General features: G+C 37.1%; 1 protein-coding gene across 1 annotated transcript in view; it reads right to left on the reverse strand.

The window, feature by feature from the left end:
* The window catches only part of C14H1orf87 (chromosome 14 C1orf87 homolog), an 88,263-nt gene that overhangs the window by 44,654 nt on the left and 27,000 nt on the right, over positions 1-16,609 (reverse strand). Inside the window, 1 exon segment of the mRNA XM_059377088.1 lies at positions 1,616-1,789. Coding sequence (XP_059233071.1) covers positions 1,616-1,789 — 174 coding nt within the window.

A 16,609-nucleotide genomic window follows, 5' to 3' on the forward strand; every position in this document is an offset into this window, starting at 1 on the left:
CTCTGCAAGTGGATCATTGGAGGTGCCAATTACATTAAACAATATTCAGTGAGCGTCTACCTTGTGCTGGGCATGATACTAAATACTGAGTTATCCAGGATAGACACTATTACTAACCTCAGATGTCAAGGGAGTAGTTACAGGTACAATGGCTGTCAGAAAGAGAAAGGATGGTGGGGCCAAATACCACAGAGTGTCAGAGAGATCTAACCTAGTCTAGGGCTCAGGAGTGCCATCCTGTCCTGCACTCCTAAGACCCATATCTGCCAGTGGGTAGCCATGTCTAGTCTGCCACCTCACAGGGCCCAGATCTCATGGCTTGTGTTTTATGAAGTGTGGTTGCTGACTATTATTTATTTCTGGGACTTCATGGCCCTCGTAGGACAGCTGCTTCCAGATATTTGACTGGTATACCTACCTGACAGTGTCTTTCTTTGCACTTTTAGCCTTGAGGGAAGGATTGGACCTTGCCAACCTCTGCATTCACTGTGCTCGGCAAGGTTCACCTGGCCAGCAGCTGGTATTCAATGAATATAAAAAGGCATTAAAAGGGCACACTGTAGAAAGGAAGCAAGTCCAACACTTGATCCAGGGCCATTTTTACAGGAAACTACTATCCTAGAGTGAAGGGATCAATTCCAATAAGGCAACTCTTAACTACTATGTCACATTATTTGTAACCGAAAAGAGTGTCTTCTGGTAGGATAGTTTAAAAATAATTTAAAAAATTCCTATATAGCAGGGGCACCTGGGTGGCTCAGTGGGTTAGGCCGCTGCCTTCGGCTCAGGTCATGATCTCAGGGTCCTGGGATCGAGTCCCGCATCGGGCTCTCTGCTCAGCAGGGAGCCTGCTTCCTCCTCTCTCTCTCTCTGCCTGCCTCTCTGCCTACTTGTGATCTCTCTCTGTCAAATATATAAATAAAATCTTAAAAAAAATTCCTATATAGCATTTCTTTTGTATCAGTTACTGTTTTTAAGAACTTTGCATTGGTTAAGTTATTCTCAAGATCTATGAAGTGAAGGGGTATCTCTTATGACTCCCATTTCACAATGGACACACAGAGAGGGTAAGTGACTAGCCCAAGGTTACAGTGCCATTAAATGGCAGAAACAGGGGTTGAGCTTGGGCTTCTGGTAATGGAGGCTATGCTCCCAACCACTGTAGTTTGTCAATTTCCTTGGAGAACACAGAGACTAGCACGCTCTACTGTGCCTCCTCTCTGAAGATACCCCTCACATCCTATTTTACTTTATGTCATTTCTTACCCTTTAGATTACATTATTGATTCTGGTACCTGAAACCCTTCTTTGCTGGTGCCTGTAAGCCAGGAGTTCATTGACTGAACATAGTTTTGTAATCACATTTTATAGACAGGAGTTCTGCACCAGTGTATGATCATTTCTTATTCCATGAGGGTTTTCATTGTCACATGGCAACCTCATTAAAATAAGACACATGCTTGATCTCAAGAAACCTATGCAATTGTTGCAAACACATTTCTGTGCTGGCCTGTGTATGAGAGAGGGGAAATGACAAGCATAAGATGGCTGTTGGTGAAGGGCACAGTGATTCTACATTGGGTGAACTTTTATGGTAAATGACCTGAAAAATTACCACCTGTTCTAGAAGCCTAGGAGCACTATGCCCAAGGAAAGAAAGAAAGACCCTTTGGCCATGATGACGACAACCCTGAGATTTTCTCTGGTTGCTGCCTGCAGCTTCTTTGCTTTGTGGTGGATCATTGGAAGCTGCAGCTTTTAAAAACCAGAGGAGCTTTCCATAATTCACCTGAAAATCCAATAGGAAACAGAACATCCTCATTTAGTGGATATGTAAAAGAAAGAAATGCCCATAAGGGAAATGCCAGGTGAGATAGAGCATTTGGGAATGTTTTAATAAAAGAATTTATGAAGGGGCAGCTGGGTGGCTCAGTTGGTTAAGTTTCCAACTTTTGGTTTAAGCTCAGGTCATGATCTCGGGGCCGTGAGATTGAGGCCTGCATTGGGCTCCAAGCTCAGCACAGAGTCTGAGTCTGCTTCAGATTCTTTCTCCTTCTGCTCCCTCTTACCTGTGTTCTCTCTCTCAAATAAATAAATAAATAAAATCTTCAAAAAAACCCTTTCAATAAAAGTTTTTAAACTGGCTTTAAAAATAGAATATAATAATTATTATTGCTTTTAACCAACTATTCCTATTATTCTCCCTTCCTGATTGCCTTGTGATTGGAAAGGGCCATGGGAACATTTATGGCCAATGAGTCATGAGCAGAAGTGACGTGTGCTCCTTCTGGCTGAGGATTAAACTGCTCACATGAGATGCTCTAGAGCCTTCTTTTTTTCCCTCTGCCAGCACATCCCAAAATATACCAGAGTCACTGCTTCATCAGCCTGGGTTTTGGAGCTAAGATGACAATATGGTTGCTGACTAATTATAGAAATGTAAGTGAGGAATAAACTTTTGTTGTTTTGGGCCACTGACACTATTTGTTACTATAGCCTAACCTAGCCTTTAGCTTCTGTCTCTCTCACATCTCTTATAAATTTATTATATATAGCATAGGCTTATAGTTAGATATATCCAACAGATATATTCAGATTATTTGAGAAAAAGGCCTTATTAAACTAAGTGAAAAATCTTAATAACCTCCCCTTCCCCGACTCTTTGCCCCCAGGAAAGGACTGAAGGAATGTTGTCTATTTCCATTTCTGGTCTAGATGACATCCTAGGGACCTCTGGTGGGCAGACAACTCCACAGTGCTGGAGGAGGTAATGGTTGGGGAGGGAAGCTGTATAAGGTTCTGATATAAACTTGGTCTCACACCAGAGAATTTGATGAAGCTGAAGATTCATAGTGGTTGTACTAAGTGACATTGTATTACTACATACTTATCATCAGTATACAACAAATTATAGTTGGTTAGAGATGGGCATGAGGGACAACCAATATTTATTTGAGTGTCTACTGGATGCTAAGCACATGACCAGATAATTTATATTTATTATATTACTAAATTCTCATACTACCCCTATGAGGTTGGTTTTGGCCTGGTTTTCTATCAGCACATGCTCACTCATGATTTACCCACTGCTCTTACTTTTCCTATTGTAGAATATATTCCTCTAGAATTTGGTTGCACTTGGACTGTGCTTTGTATCCACCCACAAGTATAAGCTTGGAAAGTGCAGTGCTCAGAGCAAGAGCCCTGGACTTATCACTGGGGAGCCTTTATCTCTACCCTGGGTCTGCCATTAATTCTCTGGGTGTGATGCACGATTTCCTTCCCAATTACGGGTCTTGGTTTCCTAATTAGAAAAATGGTGGTTATATTATATTTTAAAGATACCCCGCACCTGTAGCTCTCTAGGAACTGTCCTGATATATCCTAGTCAAATTCACCATTCTTATCTCATAACTTACAGACTGACCAACTTGTCAATGAGACTCAAGTGAGTCCATTATCCTAAATCTGTAACCACCTCAATATTGCTAAGAGCAGACAATGAAAGTCAGGACAGAGTAGTCTTTGAAAAAGAAATCAAATAGAGCTGAGACAATCTATTTTCTATTCTTGTCTATTCTGACTAGAGAATTTCACATATGAATAAAAATAAGCTTTGTATCTTATAGCTTAATAGTAAAGGTTATTTTTTAAAAAGAAACCAACCTTTTAATTCTATTACTCTGATGGATATAAGTAAAATAAACAAAAGGAAACCACACTTTTTTTTTTTTTTTTTTTGACAGAAAGAGATCACAAATAGAGAGGCAGACAGAGGGAGAGGAGGAAGCAGGCTCCCTGCTGAGCAGAGAGCCCAGTGCAGGGCTCCCTCCCAGGACCCTGGGATCATGACCTGAGCCGAAGGCAGAGGCTTTAACCACTGAGCCACCCAGGCACCTCAGAACAAATCTTTAAAACACATTCCCAGTTCCAAATAACTTCAGCCCATATAGTCATTGAATCATTCAGTCCCCCCAAAAGAAAGCTTGCCTCTACATCAATCTCAGCATTACACAATTAACATGTCTGACAAATATATTAACAATAAAACAATGCTGTTTCTTTTGTGTAAGAAAGGAGGTGTCTGTGTTAGACAAAGGAAAAGTAGATCTAACATAAGGTATTCATAGGCAAAAGTAAAGTTCTTATTAGAGATAAAGGTATCCTAGGCTGTTTTATTTTTATTTATTTATTTCTTTTAAGTAGGCTCCAAGCCCAAAGTGGTGCTTGACCTTATAACCCTGAGATTAAGAGTCAGATGGTCTACTGACTGAGCCCACCAGGCACCTCCCTAGGCTGTTTTAATTAGCAGATTGAGGAAGGGCAGCAAAGGCAACTAGAAGTTTTGTCAAGAATGGGATAGAAGAGATTAAAAAGCTCAGCATGTTTTATCCTAAGAGCAATGTTATTAAAGGTTACAATGGAATAAATGATGGAACAAAGGTCAAGGATAAAGTGTCATTCCCTCTTGCAATGGAATATGGTATATTAATTATGCTTAAAAATTTTCTAGATTTTATGATGTTTTGACATCTTGGGTAGCCTTGCTGGCTGGAAGAGATTGCCCTTCCCAGGGTTAATTAATTTCTCTTCAAGCAAATATTTCCCCTGCCCCAAATCAACCCAGTCCAGATACTAAACAGCTAGGGACAGTCCTTAGGCTTGAAGCCTGCTGGAATTATTCAGACTAGCCAGTTCTAAGCTGTTTACCTTACCTTGCCTTGCCTTTGTTGTGGAAACCTCAGTAAAAGCTAGAGCCTGGGCTTTTGCCTCACTTGTGCGTCCTGAGAGTGGCGCTCCCCCATGTGATCCTGTGATGTCTCATGTCCCCTTTTTGTGGGAAATGTTACTAAACTATTCGTTCAAAAGCGGTTGTCACTCTATCTGTTATCTTATCATACCAGATAAAAATAACATCTTGGGTACAAATTGACACACATGGTTATTTTTAGTATCAGACAATTGAAAGGAGACAGATCCCAGAATGATTCACTGGAAACTCAATGTCTGTACTCAATTGATTGGCATGTTAAAAAACCTGTCAGTATGGATAAAAAACTAAAGGAGCTTTATAGTCATGAAGCATTTTAAAGAAAAATCAAGAGGCTCTCTAGAGTGGGAGGAGTGAGCAGGAGTGGCAGAGAGTTCTAGAATAGACATAAAAATAACAAGACATTTATTGGACACATAATCTGTACAAGGCACAATACAGATGCTTTGTTTATGCCATTCCATTTAATCTTTACAACAAGCTCTCATCCATTTTGGGTTTACTTTGTGTATGGTGTGAGAGAATGGCCAAGTTTCGTTCTCCTGTATATAGCTGTCCATTTTCCCCAGCACTATTTGTTGAAGAGACTGTCTTTTTTCTACTGGATATTTTTTCCTGCTTTGTTGAAGATTAGTTGACCATAGAGTTGAGGGTTCATATCTGGGCTCTCTATTCTGTTCCATTGACCTATGAGTATGTTTTTGTTCCAGTACCTTGCTGTCTTGGTGATCATAGCATTGTAATATAGCTTGAAATCAGGCAATGCGATGCCCCAACTTTGTTTTTCTTTTTCAACTTTTCCTTGGCAGGTTGGGATCTTTTCTGGTTCCATACAAATTTTAGGATTGTTTGTTCCAGCACTTTTTTGATCGAGATGGTGTTGAAATTATAAATTGCTCTGGGCAGCATAGACATTTTAACAATGTTTATTCTTCTGATCCATGCGCATAGAATGTTTTTCCACCTTTTCGTGTCTTTTTAAATTTCTTTCATGAGTGTTCTGTAGTTCCTAGAATATAGATCCTTCACCTCTTTGATTAGGTTTATTCCAGGATATCTTATGGTTTTTGGTGCTATTGTAAATGGAACTGATTCTCTAATTTCTCTTTCTATAGTTACATTGTTCATGTATAAGAAAGCAACTGATTTCTGTGCATTGATTTTGTATCCTGCTACATTACTGAATTGCCGTATGAGTTTAGTAATTTGGGGATAGAGTCTTTTGGGTTTTCACATAGAGTATCATGTCCTCTGTGAAGAGAGAGAGAGTTTGAATTCTTCTTTGCCAATTTAAATGTCTTTTATTTCTTTTTGTTGTCTTACTTGGTGTTGCTAAGACTTCTAGTACTATGTTGAACAATAGTGGAGAGAATGAGCATGCTGTCATGTTCCTGATCTCAAGGGAAAGGCTCTCAGCTTTTCCCTAAATGAGAATGGTAGTCACTGTGGGTTTTTCATGAAGTTGAGTATTCCCTCTATCCTTTATACTCTGAAGTGTGACAGGAATCCATCAAAATCCTAGAGGAGAACATAGGCAGTAAACTCTTTAACATCGGCCACAGCAACTTCTTTGAAGATATGCCTCCAAAGGCAAAGGAAACAAAAGTGAAATGAACTTTTGGGACTTCATCAAGATGAAAAGCTTCTGCACAACAAAGGAAACAGTCAACAAAACAAAAGGGCAACCCATGGAATGGGAGAAGATATTTGCAAATGACATTACAGAAAAAGGGCTGATATCCAGGATCTATAAAGAACTTATCAAACTCAACACACACAAAACAGATAACCATGTCAAAAAATGGACAGAAGGCATGAACAGACACTTCTCCAAAGAAGACATACAAGTGGCTAACAGACACATGAAAAAATGTTCATCATCACTAGCCATTAGGGAGATTCAAATCAAAACCACATTGAGATACCACCTTATACCAGTCAGAATGGCAAAGGTTGACAAGGTAAGAAACAAGTGTTGGAGAGGAAATGGAGAAGGAGGAACCCTCTTACACTGTTGGTGGGAATGCAAGTTGGTGTAGTTACTTTTGAAAACAGTATGGAAATTCCTCAAAAAGTTAAAAATAGAGTTACCCTGTGACCCAGCAATTGCATTACTGGGTATTTGCCCCAAACATACAGATGTAGTGAAAAGAAGGGCCACATGCACCCCAATGTTCATATCAGCAATGTCCACAATAGCCAAACTGTGGGAAGAGCTGATATGCCCTTTAGCAGATGAATGGATAAAGAAGATGTAATTCATATATACAATGGAATATTACTCAGCCATTAGAAAGGATGAATACCCAACTTTTGGATCAACATGAATGGGACTAGAGGAAATTATGCTAAGTGAAATAAGTCCATCAGAGAAAGTAAATTATCATATGGTTTCACTTATTTGTGGAGCATAAGGAATAGCATAGAGGACATTAGGAGAAGGAAAGGGAAAAGCTAAGGGGGGGGGGAATTGGAGTGGGAGATGAAGCATGAGCGACTATGGACTCTGGGAAACAAACAGAGTTTTAGAAGGAACAGGGGTGGGGGAATGGGCTAGCCCAGTGATGCACTGGGTATTATACACAAACAATGAATCATGGAACACTACATCAAAAACTAATGATGTACTACTGTATGGTGACTAACATAATAAAAAAATAAAGATGGGCTATGAAGTGGATATGAGAACTTAGATAAAAGAATAAAATATTTTGTTTAAAAAAAATCTTTACAACAAGCCTATAAGGCAGGTAGTCTTAGCACCCTTTTATATTTCAGAAGTTAAGTAAGTTTATTAAATATAATTTAAGAAATATTTATGGCTTGCTAACCTGGGCCAAGCCTGGTGATAGGCCCTACAGTGAACAAAACAGATTTGGCTCCTGCTCTCACAGAGCTTGTAGATGTGAGGGGACAGCAAGCACTCATGACTGCACCACATGGAGCAGTGAGGGTCACTGTCAGAACTGTCCGGAGAACCACCTAATGTGGGCTTGGTGGCCCAGGTCTGGAGGCAATGACGTTTAAGTCTAGGCTTGAAAGATGAATTAGATTTGGATTTGAATAGGCTAACGAGTAGAGAGGAAGAAGAGAAGAAGGAAGGGCCCAGGAAAAGGAAACTGGATATTGAAAACCTTAACGGTACACACAGGCTCCTAAGAGAGAGAGGAATACTTCCAGAGCATAGTTTAAGTTTTGAAAAGGCAAAAGATAAGGCTGCAGAGGGAGACAGGAGAATGAGGGTGAATTGCCTCAAGTCTGATTAGCCTCTGCTTTCTTCTGAGGGCAGTGGGAGCCATGGGTATGTTTTCAGCGGAGCTATTACTAGGTCAGAGTTTTCCAAAACTTACCTCCTAGTAAATTTGCAGATGAGACTTGATCCCTGCTTTGTACCACTACCCCAGCAGGAGAAAAGATTCAGCATTCTGTCCACAAGGCAGATCCATCTTTTAAATATCTGGCTAGCTATTTCAGGTGTTTCTTTCTCCTCCCTTCCTTTCTTCCTTTCTTTTTTCCTTCCTTCCTTCCTTTCTCTCTTTCTTTCTTTCTTCTTTTTTAAAAGATTTTATTTATTTATTTGGCAGAGAGATCACAAGTAGGCAGAGAGGCAGGCAGAGAAAGAGAGGGGGGAAGCAGGCTCCCTCCTGAGCAGAGAGCCCGATGCAGGGCTGGATCCCAGGACCCTGAGATCATGACCTGAGCAGAAGGCAGAGGCTTACCCCACTGAGCCACCCAGGTGTCCCATCAGGTGTTTCTTAGAACAACATGTTTCACTGGAAATTTTTTTTGGTAATAGAAAACATTTCCATTTTCAGCCACATATAGATATTTTTCTGTCTCTGAGAATTGATACACTTCTACACTGCAATATTCTGAAGGACTACGTATCAATACTTCATCAAGCCCATGGAGTCAAGGTGTCCCTTTTTTCATTTAAACACCAAAGCTTACTGAGGACCTTTGTTTTCAGCACTATGAGTACAAGTGAGCAAGGCAGGTAGGATTTCGGCCCTCATTCATCTTTCAGCCCAACTATCACGGAATAAATTTTATGGCCTCTCCTATGGAAAGAGGAATATACCTTCTACTCCCAGGACTGCTGCAAGCAATGAGTATTATAATGTATTTTAAACACTTTGTGAATTCCAGAACTTTGGTATTTGCTGTTTCCCTCCAATAGAGTGTGAGCTATGGGTGGGCCAGAACTGTCTTGTGTCCTGCTGACTCCCAGCATTTAAGAACACTACCAGATTGGGAGAACAAATAGAGAAACATGGTGTCAGAGTGGCGATGATGGCTTGTTCAGGCCCCAGATATGTGGGAGTTTACATTTCTCTCTTCACTGACATCAATCATGCCAGACTGCTGTTTCTCAAAACAATGTATCCACAAAGTGTCAAAATAGATAAAATGGAAAATGTTGACTAAGAATCACCATGTTTCTGACTTTAGGAATTAGCAGAATATCTATAAAATCTCCAGTACTATAAGTTTCTGTCATTTGCTTTGCTTTGAATCACAAAACAGTGTTTGTGGATGACACGATAGCCTGAAATGAGTTTGGGGCATAATACTAGTTTTGTGATAGTTACCTAGAGGAATTGTTACAAAAGGAGCACAGAAATCTAACACAGATTTAGTAAATCTTCTTGGGGTGTTGGAAACTTGCAAGTTTTTTTTTTTTCAGATCACTAATAAATTATTTTAAGGTAGTTGTATTGTGCAGTCCGTGAACACTTTCCTCCAAGACAAGCGACACAACAAATTATCTTAATATTGCGCAATGCATAGCTGGGGCTTGTGAGAAAATCTGCAGAGACAGCATCAAATGCAGATTTGAAAATTCCTGTTTTTTCAACATTTTAGACCAAGGTGTTGACGTGTTCTAGAAAGCTGTTAAATGGCTCAAAAAGGGATGCTAGTGATAATAAATACAACCACAAGAAAGATGCATATAAAAAGCTTGATAAGATTTCTCAAGAAATGTAGAATTGAAAAAAAAAAGCAGTATTTCCAAATTAATAGATTTAACATAGGATGTTAATATATACCATAAACCAACACGATATTAGAATTAATCATTTGATTGTTTTGTTTATGTTTGTTAAAAAAATTTATATTTTCTTTAGATTTTAACTTATGATTATGGAAAACTTCAAACATAGACACATGTGTCCAGGATAGGATAAGGGAATTCCATATACTCATCTCCAAGCTGTAATTATCAACTGACATTCTTGTTTTTTTTATACCCACATCACCCGCGACCAGAAATGAAGGAAATCACAGATGGTGTTATTACTTCATCCGAATCTTTTTCAGGATGCCTCTATAAAGAAGTGGTCTTCAAAGTGATGTCCTTGGGCTAGAAGCCTCAGCACCCTCTAGAAATGTGTTAGGAATGTGAATTCTTGAGACCCAGCCCAAAGCCACCAAATGAGAATTTCTGGGCTTGGGGTCCCCAAATCTGTGTTTTAGTAAGCCCTCCAGTACTTGTAATGCATGCTAAAGTTTGAGAACCATTGCCTTAAGGATAACTACTCTTTGAAAATATAACCATGATAACATTATATACCTTAAAAAATAGTAATCCCTTGGGGCACCAGGGATTTAGGCGACTTAGTCCTTAGGTGACTGCTTTGGGCTCAGGTCATAATCCCAGGTTCCTGGGATGGAGCCCTGCATTGGGGTCCCTGCTTAGCAGGAAGCCTGCTTCTCCCTCTCCCACTCCCCCTGCTTGTGCTCCCTCTCTCACTGTATCCCTCTCTGTCAAATAAATAAATAAAATCTTAAAAAAAAATGGTAATCCCTTAACATCATCTAATATCCAGGCAATTATTCAAAAGCTCCCAATTATCTGATAGATCTTATTTTTACAGTTTGTTTATTCAAAACAGGAACCAATAAGAACCATATATTGCCATTGACTTAAATCTTCTACACCTTTTAAAAATTCTACTTCTTCCTTTACCCCCTGCCCCTTTGTGCGCCGTTTTTCCCCTTGAAATTTATTTGTTGAAGAAGCTGTGTTGTCTGCCCTATAAAATTTTCCATGGTCTGGATTTTGTTGCTTGTATTTCTATGTTTTTCAACAGACTTTCACATTATTTATTGTAAAATAATAGCCAGAACTAGGGTCTTGATCTTCTTCAAGTTCAATTGTCTTAAGTAAGATCTTTACATAGCTGGTACATTGCCTCATGTGAACAAATGCTGTCAGGTTGTCTTTCTTTTCATAGGTGCTGATTACTCATTGCTTTAGTCCATTTTTTTTTAAATTTTTATTTTTTTCATTAGAATTTTGGAAATGATGATATTTTTATCCCATTATAAATCTTCCTTTATTAATAGATTAATTGGAATACTATTCTCCAGAGAAACTGCCCTCATTAACTATTATCTAAAATACAGTTTATATAGAAAAGGAAAACAATAAATGCTCCTTTGATTGAACAGTTTTAAAAGTAGTTTGTTCCCTAGTATTCTTCAGAGGTGACAAATAAGCTTTTGTTATTTTCTTTTCTTAAGAATCACTATAAAGGTAGAGATTTAAATATATATAATGTGTTTAAATCACTATAATTGTATATATTGTTTTATTGATAGCCAAATATAAGTGGTTTGAGTTTTTTGATTGTTTGTTTGTAGTGAGAGCCATTTTAAATTAGATTCCAAATCTTTTTTTTTTTTTTTTTTGACAAAAAGTGGTGTTGGTTTTCTTCACTGCTTTTGGTATAAATAGATTTTCCAGCTCAAAGCTGGGATCAGCCTTCAGAATTTACCAAACACGATGCAGGTACTCAAGTACTCCTTGTTATAGGGTTGGTCCTTGTTTCTGTGTTTTTTCCAGTGAACAAAGTTAGGAAATCTATTTTCTTAAAAGGAGTTCATACTGATATTCCCATTTCAAATGTTAGGACTTTGGGGTTTTATAAAAGCTCATCAATACTATATCTATATTTCATTTCTCCTACACTAGAAATCCCAGATCTAAAACCACCAATATAATGACTCATTTGCTTTATTCTACAATACATACACACAATAACAATGTCAACATAACAGTTACTGAAAACACTTGGAGACAGTTTTTCAAAAAATATTTTCCTCAGGGTATACATCCCATTAGAGACACACAGTGAAGTCATTGTGTTTTAAAATCATTTTGGGGTGCCTGGGTGGTTCAGTTCCTTAAGGCTCTGACTCTTCATTTTGGCTCTGGTCATGATCTCAGGGCTGTAAGATCAGAGTTGTGAGATAGAGCCCTGAATCAGGCTCTACGCTCAGCGGGGAGTCCCTCTCTCTCTCTCTCTGACCCTCCTCTGGCTCACGTGCACACTCTCTCTCAAGTAAATAAATACCTCTTTAAAAAAATCATTTATAATAGTTTCATTCTCTTTGATTTTATTTTCAGTGAGTACATAGGTCCATGTGGTACCCAGCCTCCAGGGTGGCTCTAAGTAGTCCCTGCCTCCTAGGGCTCATGTTCTTGTGTGGTCCTCCCCCCACCACATCTCATGAGGATTATCTCTGTAACCAGTATAATATTGGAGTATCACGTGTCACTTCTGAGATTAGGTTATTACAGAGATTGGGCTTACTGCTATGGTTGGGTGCACACATCTCTCTATCTTCCTTTCCAGCATAACTCATCTATGGGATGCCAGATACCATGTCTTGAATAGCCCTATGGAGAGGCCCCAGTACAAAAAAGACTGTTATCTCTGGCAACAGTTAGCAAGTAGCTGAGGCCTCTATCAATAGCCACTCAAATAAGCAGAGAAGTGCATCTTCGTGCTGTGGTCAAGCTTTCAGGTGAATGTATTCCTGGCCAACATTTGGAGTGATATTTCAGGGGAGACCTTGAGCTAGAAGCACTCATTTAAGCTCCTCCTGGATTCTTGTCCCTCAGATATAGTACAAGATGATACATGGTTATTATATTGATTTATGTAGCTATGTTTTGGGACAATTTGTTATTCAGCAATAGATAACTAACAGAGACTTATTTTGTTTTTGATTTTTAGGAATTGGTTTTTTGATTTTTAAATTTGTTTTAGATTTATGTGAAATATTTATGCGATTCCAAAGCCAAATCTAAAAAACGAATAATTCAGAGATGAGTTATTTCTGTTTTTGATCCTTCCAACATTTTCCCTTTATCTCCAAGAGATAATCACTTTAAAAAATTCTTTTTATTAATTCCTTCATTTTGAAAAACATAAATAATAGATAGAGGATAGATAGACAATAGACAGACAGACAGACAGATAGATAATAGATAGATACCTCGAAGCATAGTCTATGTATTTTTTTTCACCTTGCTTTCATTTAGTTAATGCTGTATCTAGCTAGATTACTCCATACAATGATACACAGTGATATTCATATACTGTCAAACTATTTCCTTGTGATATTCTTCATTCCTTCTTAAAGTTTTAAAATACTCTGTGTGGATGTACTGTAATTTATTCAACCAATCCCTTATGGATGAGAATTTAGGTCTTTATGTATATATTTTTTGTAACAAATAATGTTACAATGAATACTTTCTACATAAATCTTTTCACATTTTTTCCAGTGTATCCTTAGGATAGATTACTGAAAGTGAGATTTTTCATGTCAACAAATAAATGCATATGTAGTTTTGCTAATTATTGCCAAATTTTCTGCCAAAGCAGTTTTCTACTTTAAATTTCTTCTGCCTCCTAACAAAGTATGTTGTCAATTTTCTGGATTTTTGCCAATGTAATTGTGAGAAATTATATCTCAGGGTGGTGTTAATTTATGTTCCTTTTATTAAGAGCAACGCTATATTTTTTGATATGCTTAAGGACCATGTACATTTATCTTGCTGTGAACTGTCTATATGTTTTGCCCATTTTTCTAATAGTTTACTGTCTTTTTTTCTTTTTTCTTTTTGATAGAAGATGCTATATGTTAGGGATATATTTATGATATAAATTGCAGATTTTTTTCTTCAGTTTGTCAGGTATGTATGTATACTTTGTACACAGTGGTTCTGGCCACATATGGCTAGTCAAAATTATCACATTTTTTCTTATTGTATCTGCATTTTGAGTCACAGTTGAGAAATTTCCCCTTATCTTGGATTACAGAGGAAATCATCCATTTTCTTGTACTATTGTGTAAATTTATTTTTTAATATTTCAGCCTCTGGTCCATTTGGAATATATCCCAGTGTATATCATATATATGTACAATATATGAGAGGCCCAATTTAAAATTTTCTCTGTGGCTATCCAATAATCCCAGTATTATTTATTAAAAAGTCCATCTTTTCTCTACAAATTTGCAATATCCTCTTTATTATATGCAAAACTGTAATATGCCATTGAGTCTGTTTGTTGATATTTCTTTTCAATTCTGTAGTCTCCTATCTATCCCTGGGCCCAGATCATTTTCTTTTAGATACAGAGATTTTGTGTTTTGTATTTGTTAAGGCTAGCCTTACACCCATTTCTCTTCTATTCCTGACTCTTCTTTCCTGACTGTTATTTCAAATTAACATTTAATCAATTTGACTAGTTCCAAAAGAAAATGAAACAAAAATATAGTACCATTTTTATTGGAATCACATTAAATTTATAAATTACCTTAAGGAGGATTGATTATGTTAACTTTTTTCAAGATTTTTTTTTATTGTGGTAAAATATACATAACATAAAAACATAAAAATATGTATGTGTAAAAATATACATATCTGAGAGTGCAGTTCATTGGGATTAAGTACATTCCTATTGTCCAGCCACCCCCCCCACCATACATCCCCATGGCTCTTTTCATCACACAAAACTGAATATCTATACCCATTCAACAATAACTACCTATTCCCTCCTTACCCAAGTCCCTGGCAGCCACTCTTCTACTTTCTGTTTCTAGGATTTGACTACTCTTAGTATCTTTTGTAAGTGGAATTACATAGAGTTTGCCTCTTTGGAACAGGCCTACTGTCCTCAAGGTTCATCCATTTTATAACATGTGTCAGAGTTTCCTTCCTTTGTAAGGCTGGATAACATTCCATCATGTGCCTATACCCCAGATTTTGCTTACCTACTTACCTTTGATGAATACTTGGGTGGCTTCCCCATTTTAGCTACTGTGAATAATGCTACTAAGCCCATGGATATGTAACCCTCCTTTCAATTCTTTTGAGTGGATGAAATGGATGATATGGTAATTAAGTTTTTAATTTTTAAAAAATTTTTGAGAAGCCACCATACTGTTTTCCACAACAGTTATACCACTTTACATTTCCAGCAAGAATGCACAAAGTTTCCAATGAATCCGTATCCCAGCTAACATTTGTTGTTTTCTGTTTTTTTTTTTTTTTTTGTCTTCTATGTTTGTAGCTATCCTAATGGGTGTTAAGTGGTATCTCATTGTACTTTTGATTTGCATTCCCTAATTAGTGATGTTGAATATCTTTCCATGTGCTTACTGTCCATTTTTAAATCTTTAAAGAAATGTCTATTCAGGTCCTTGCTGATTTTTGAATCAGATTGCTTCTTTTTTGGTGGTTTAGCTTTGGAGTTCTCTATGTATTCTGAATAGTAATCTCACATCAGATATGGTATTTGCCAGTACTTTCTCCCAACATGTGGATTGCCTTTTTACAATCAACTGGGTATTGTGGTACACAACTTTTTTTTTTAAATTAATTTGCATAAAACCCAATTTGTCAATTTTTTATTTTGGTGCCTATGCTTTTGGGGTCATATCCAAAAAATCACTGTCAGGTCCAATCTGAAGATTTTGTCTTCAATCTGAAGATATTTCTTCTAAGAGTTTTATCATTTTACATCTTATATTTTAAGTCGTGGATCCATTTTCAGTTAATTTTTGTATTTGGTATTAGATAACGGTCCAACTGCAAACTTTGTATATGGACATCCAGTTTTTCCAATGCCATTTCTTGAAAAGACCATCTTTTCCCCATTGAATCATCTTGGTACCCTTGTTAAAAAAAATCATTTGACCATGTATATGAGGATTTATTATGGACCCTATCTAATCTGTTGGTCTCTATATCTGTCTTTATGACAGTACCGTAATGGTTTTATTATTGTACCTTTGTAGTACCTTCTTTTTCAGGTTTACTTTGGATCTTCAGGGTCCCTTGAGATTCCATATGAATTTTAGGATGGGTTTATATTTCTTCAAAAAGAAGCCATTGGAATTATGATAGAGATTGATGATGTAAACTTTTTTCAGTATAAGAACATACTATACCTTTCTGTTGTTCAAATCTACTCTTGTGTCTTTTAGGAGAGTTTTATTTTTTTTCCTCATAAAGTTTTGGACATTTCTTGTTATGTTTGGCTATTCATTTGACTTATTTATTTTTTTAGTTAATTTAATTATGCTTTGTTATTGTAAATGCTGTCTTCTATCTTTTGTCCTAACTAGTTTTTGTTTATATATGTGAGGGACACTGATTTGTATATGTTGATGATAAAATCATGTTTTTGCCAAATTCTCTTAGTGTTTTAGTAGTTTCTTCATAATCTGTTTTGAAATTTTATATGTATAATCTTACCATCTGAAAATAGTTTTTCCTCTTCCCTTCTAATTATTATGCCTATAATTGTTTTCTTTTGTTTAATTACTTTGGCCAATACTTCCAACATAAAATTAAAGAACAATGGAAATAACAGATATCCTTGACTTCTTCCGGACTCCAATGTGAAAGCCTCTAGCATTTGTCAATTAATAGAATATTGGCTTTGGGTTAATATATAGAGAGAACCATTTTGGAAACAAAAGTGAAGAAGAAATTCTTATTTTCAGGAGATTTACAGACTTGTGGAAGGAGAC

The sequence above is a fragment of the Mustela nigripes genome, chromosome 14, assembly GCF_022355385.1.
Source record: "Mustela nigripes isolate SB6536 chromosome 14, MUSNIG.SB6536, whole genome shotgun sequence".
In the NCBI taxonomy this organism is placed as follows: domain Eukaryota; kingdom Metazoa; phylum Chordata; class Mammalia; order Carnivora; family Mustelidae; genus Mustela; species Mustela nigripes.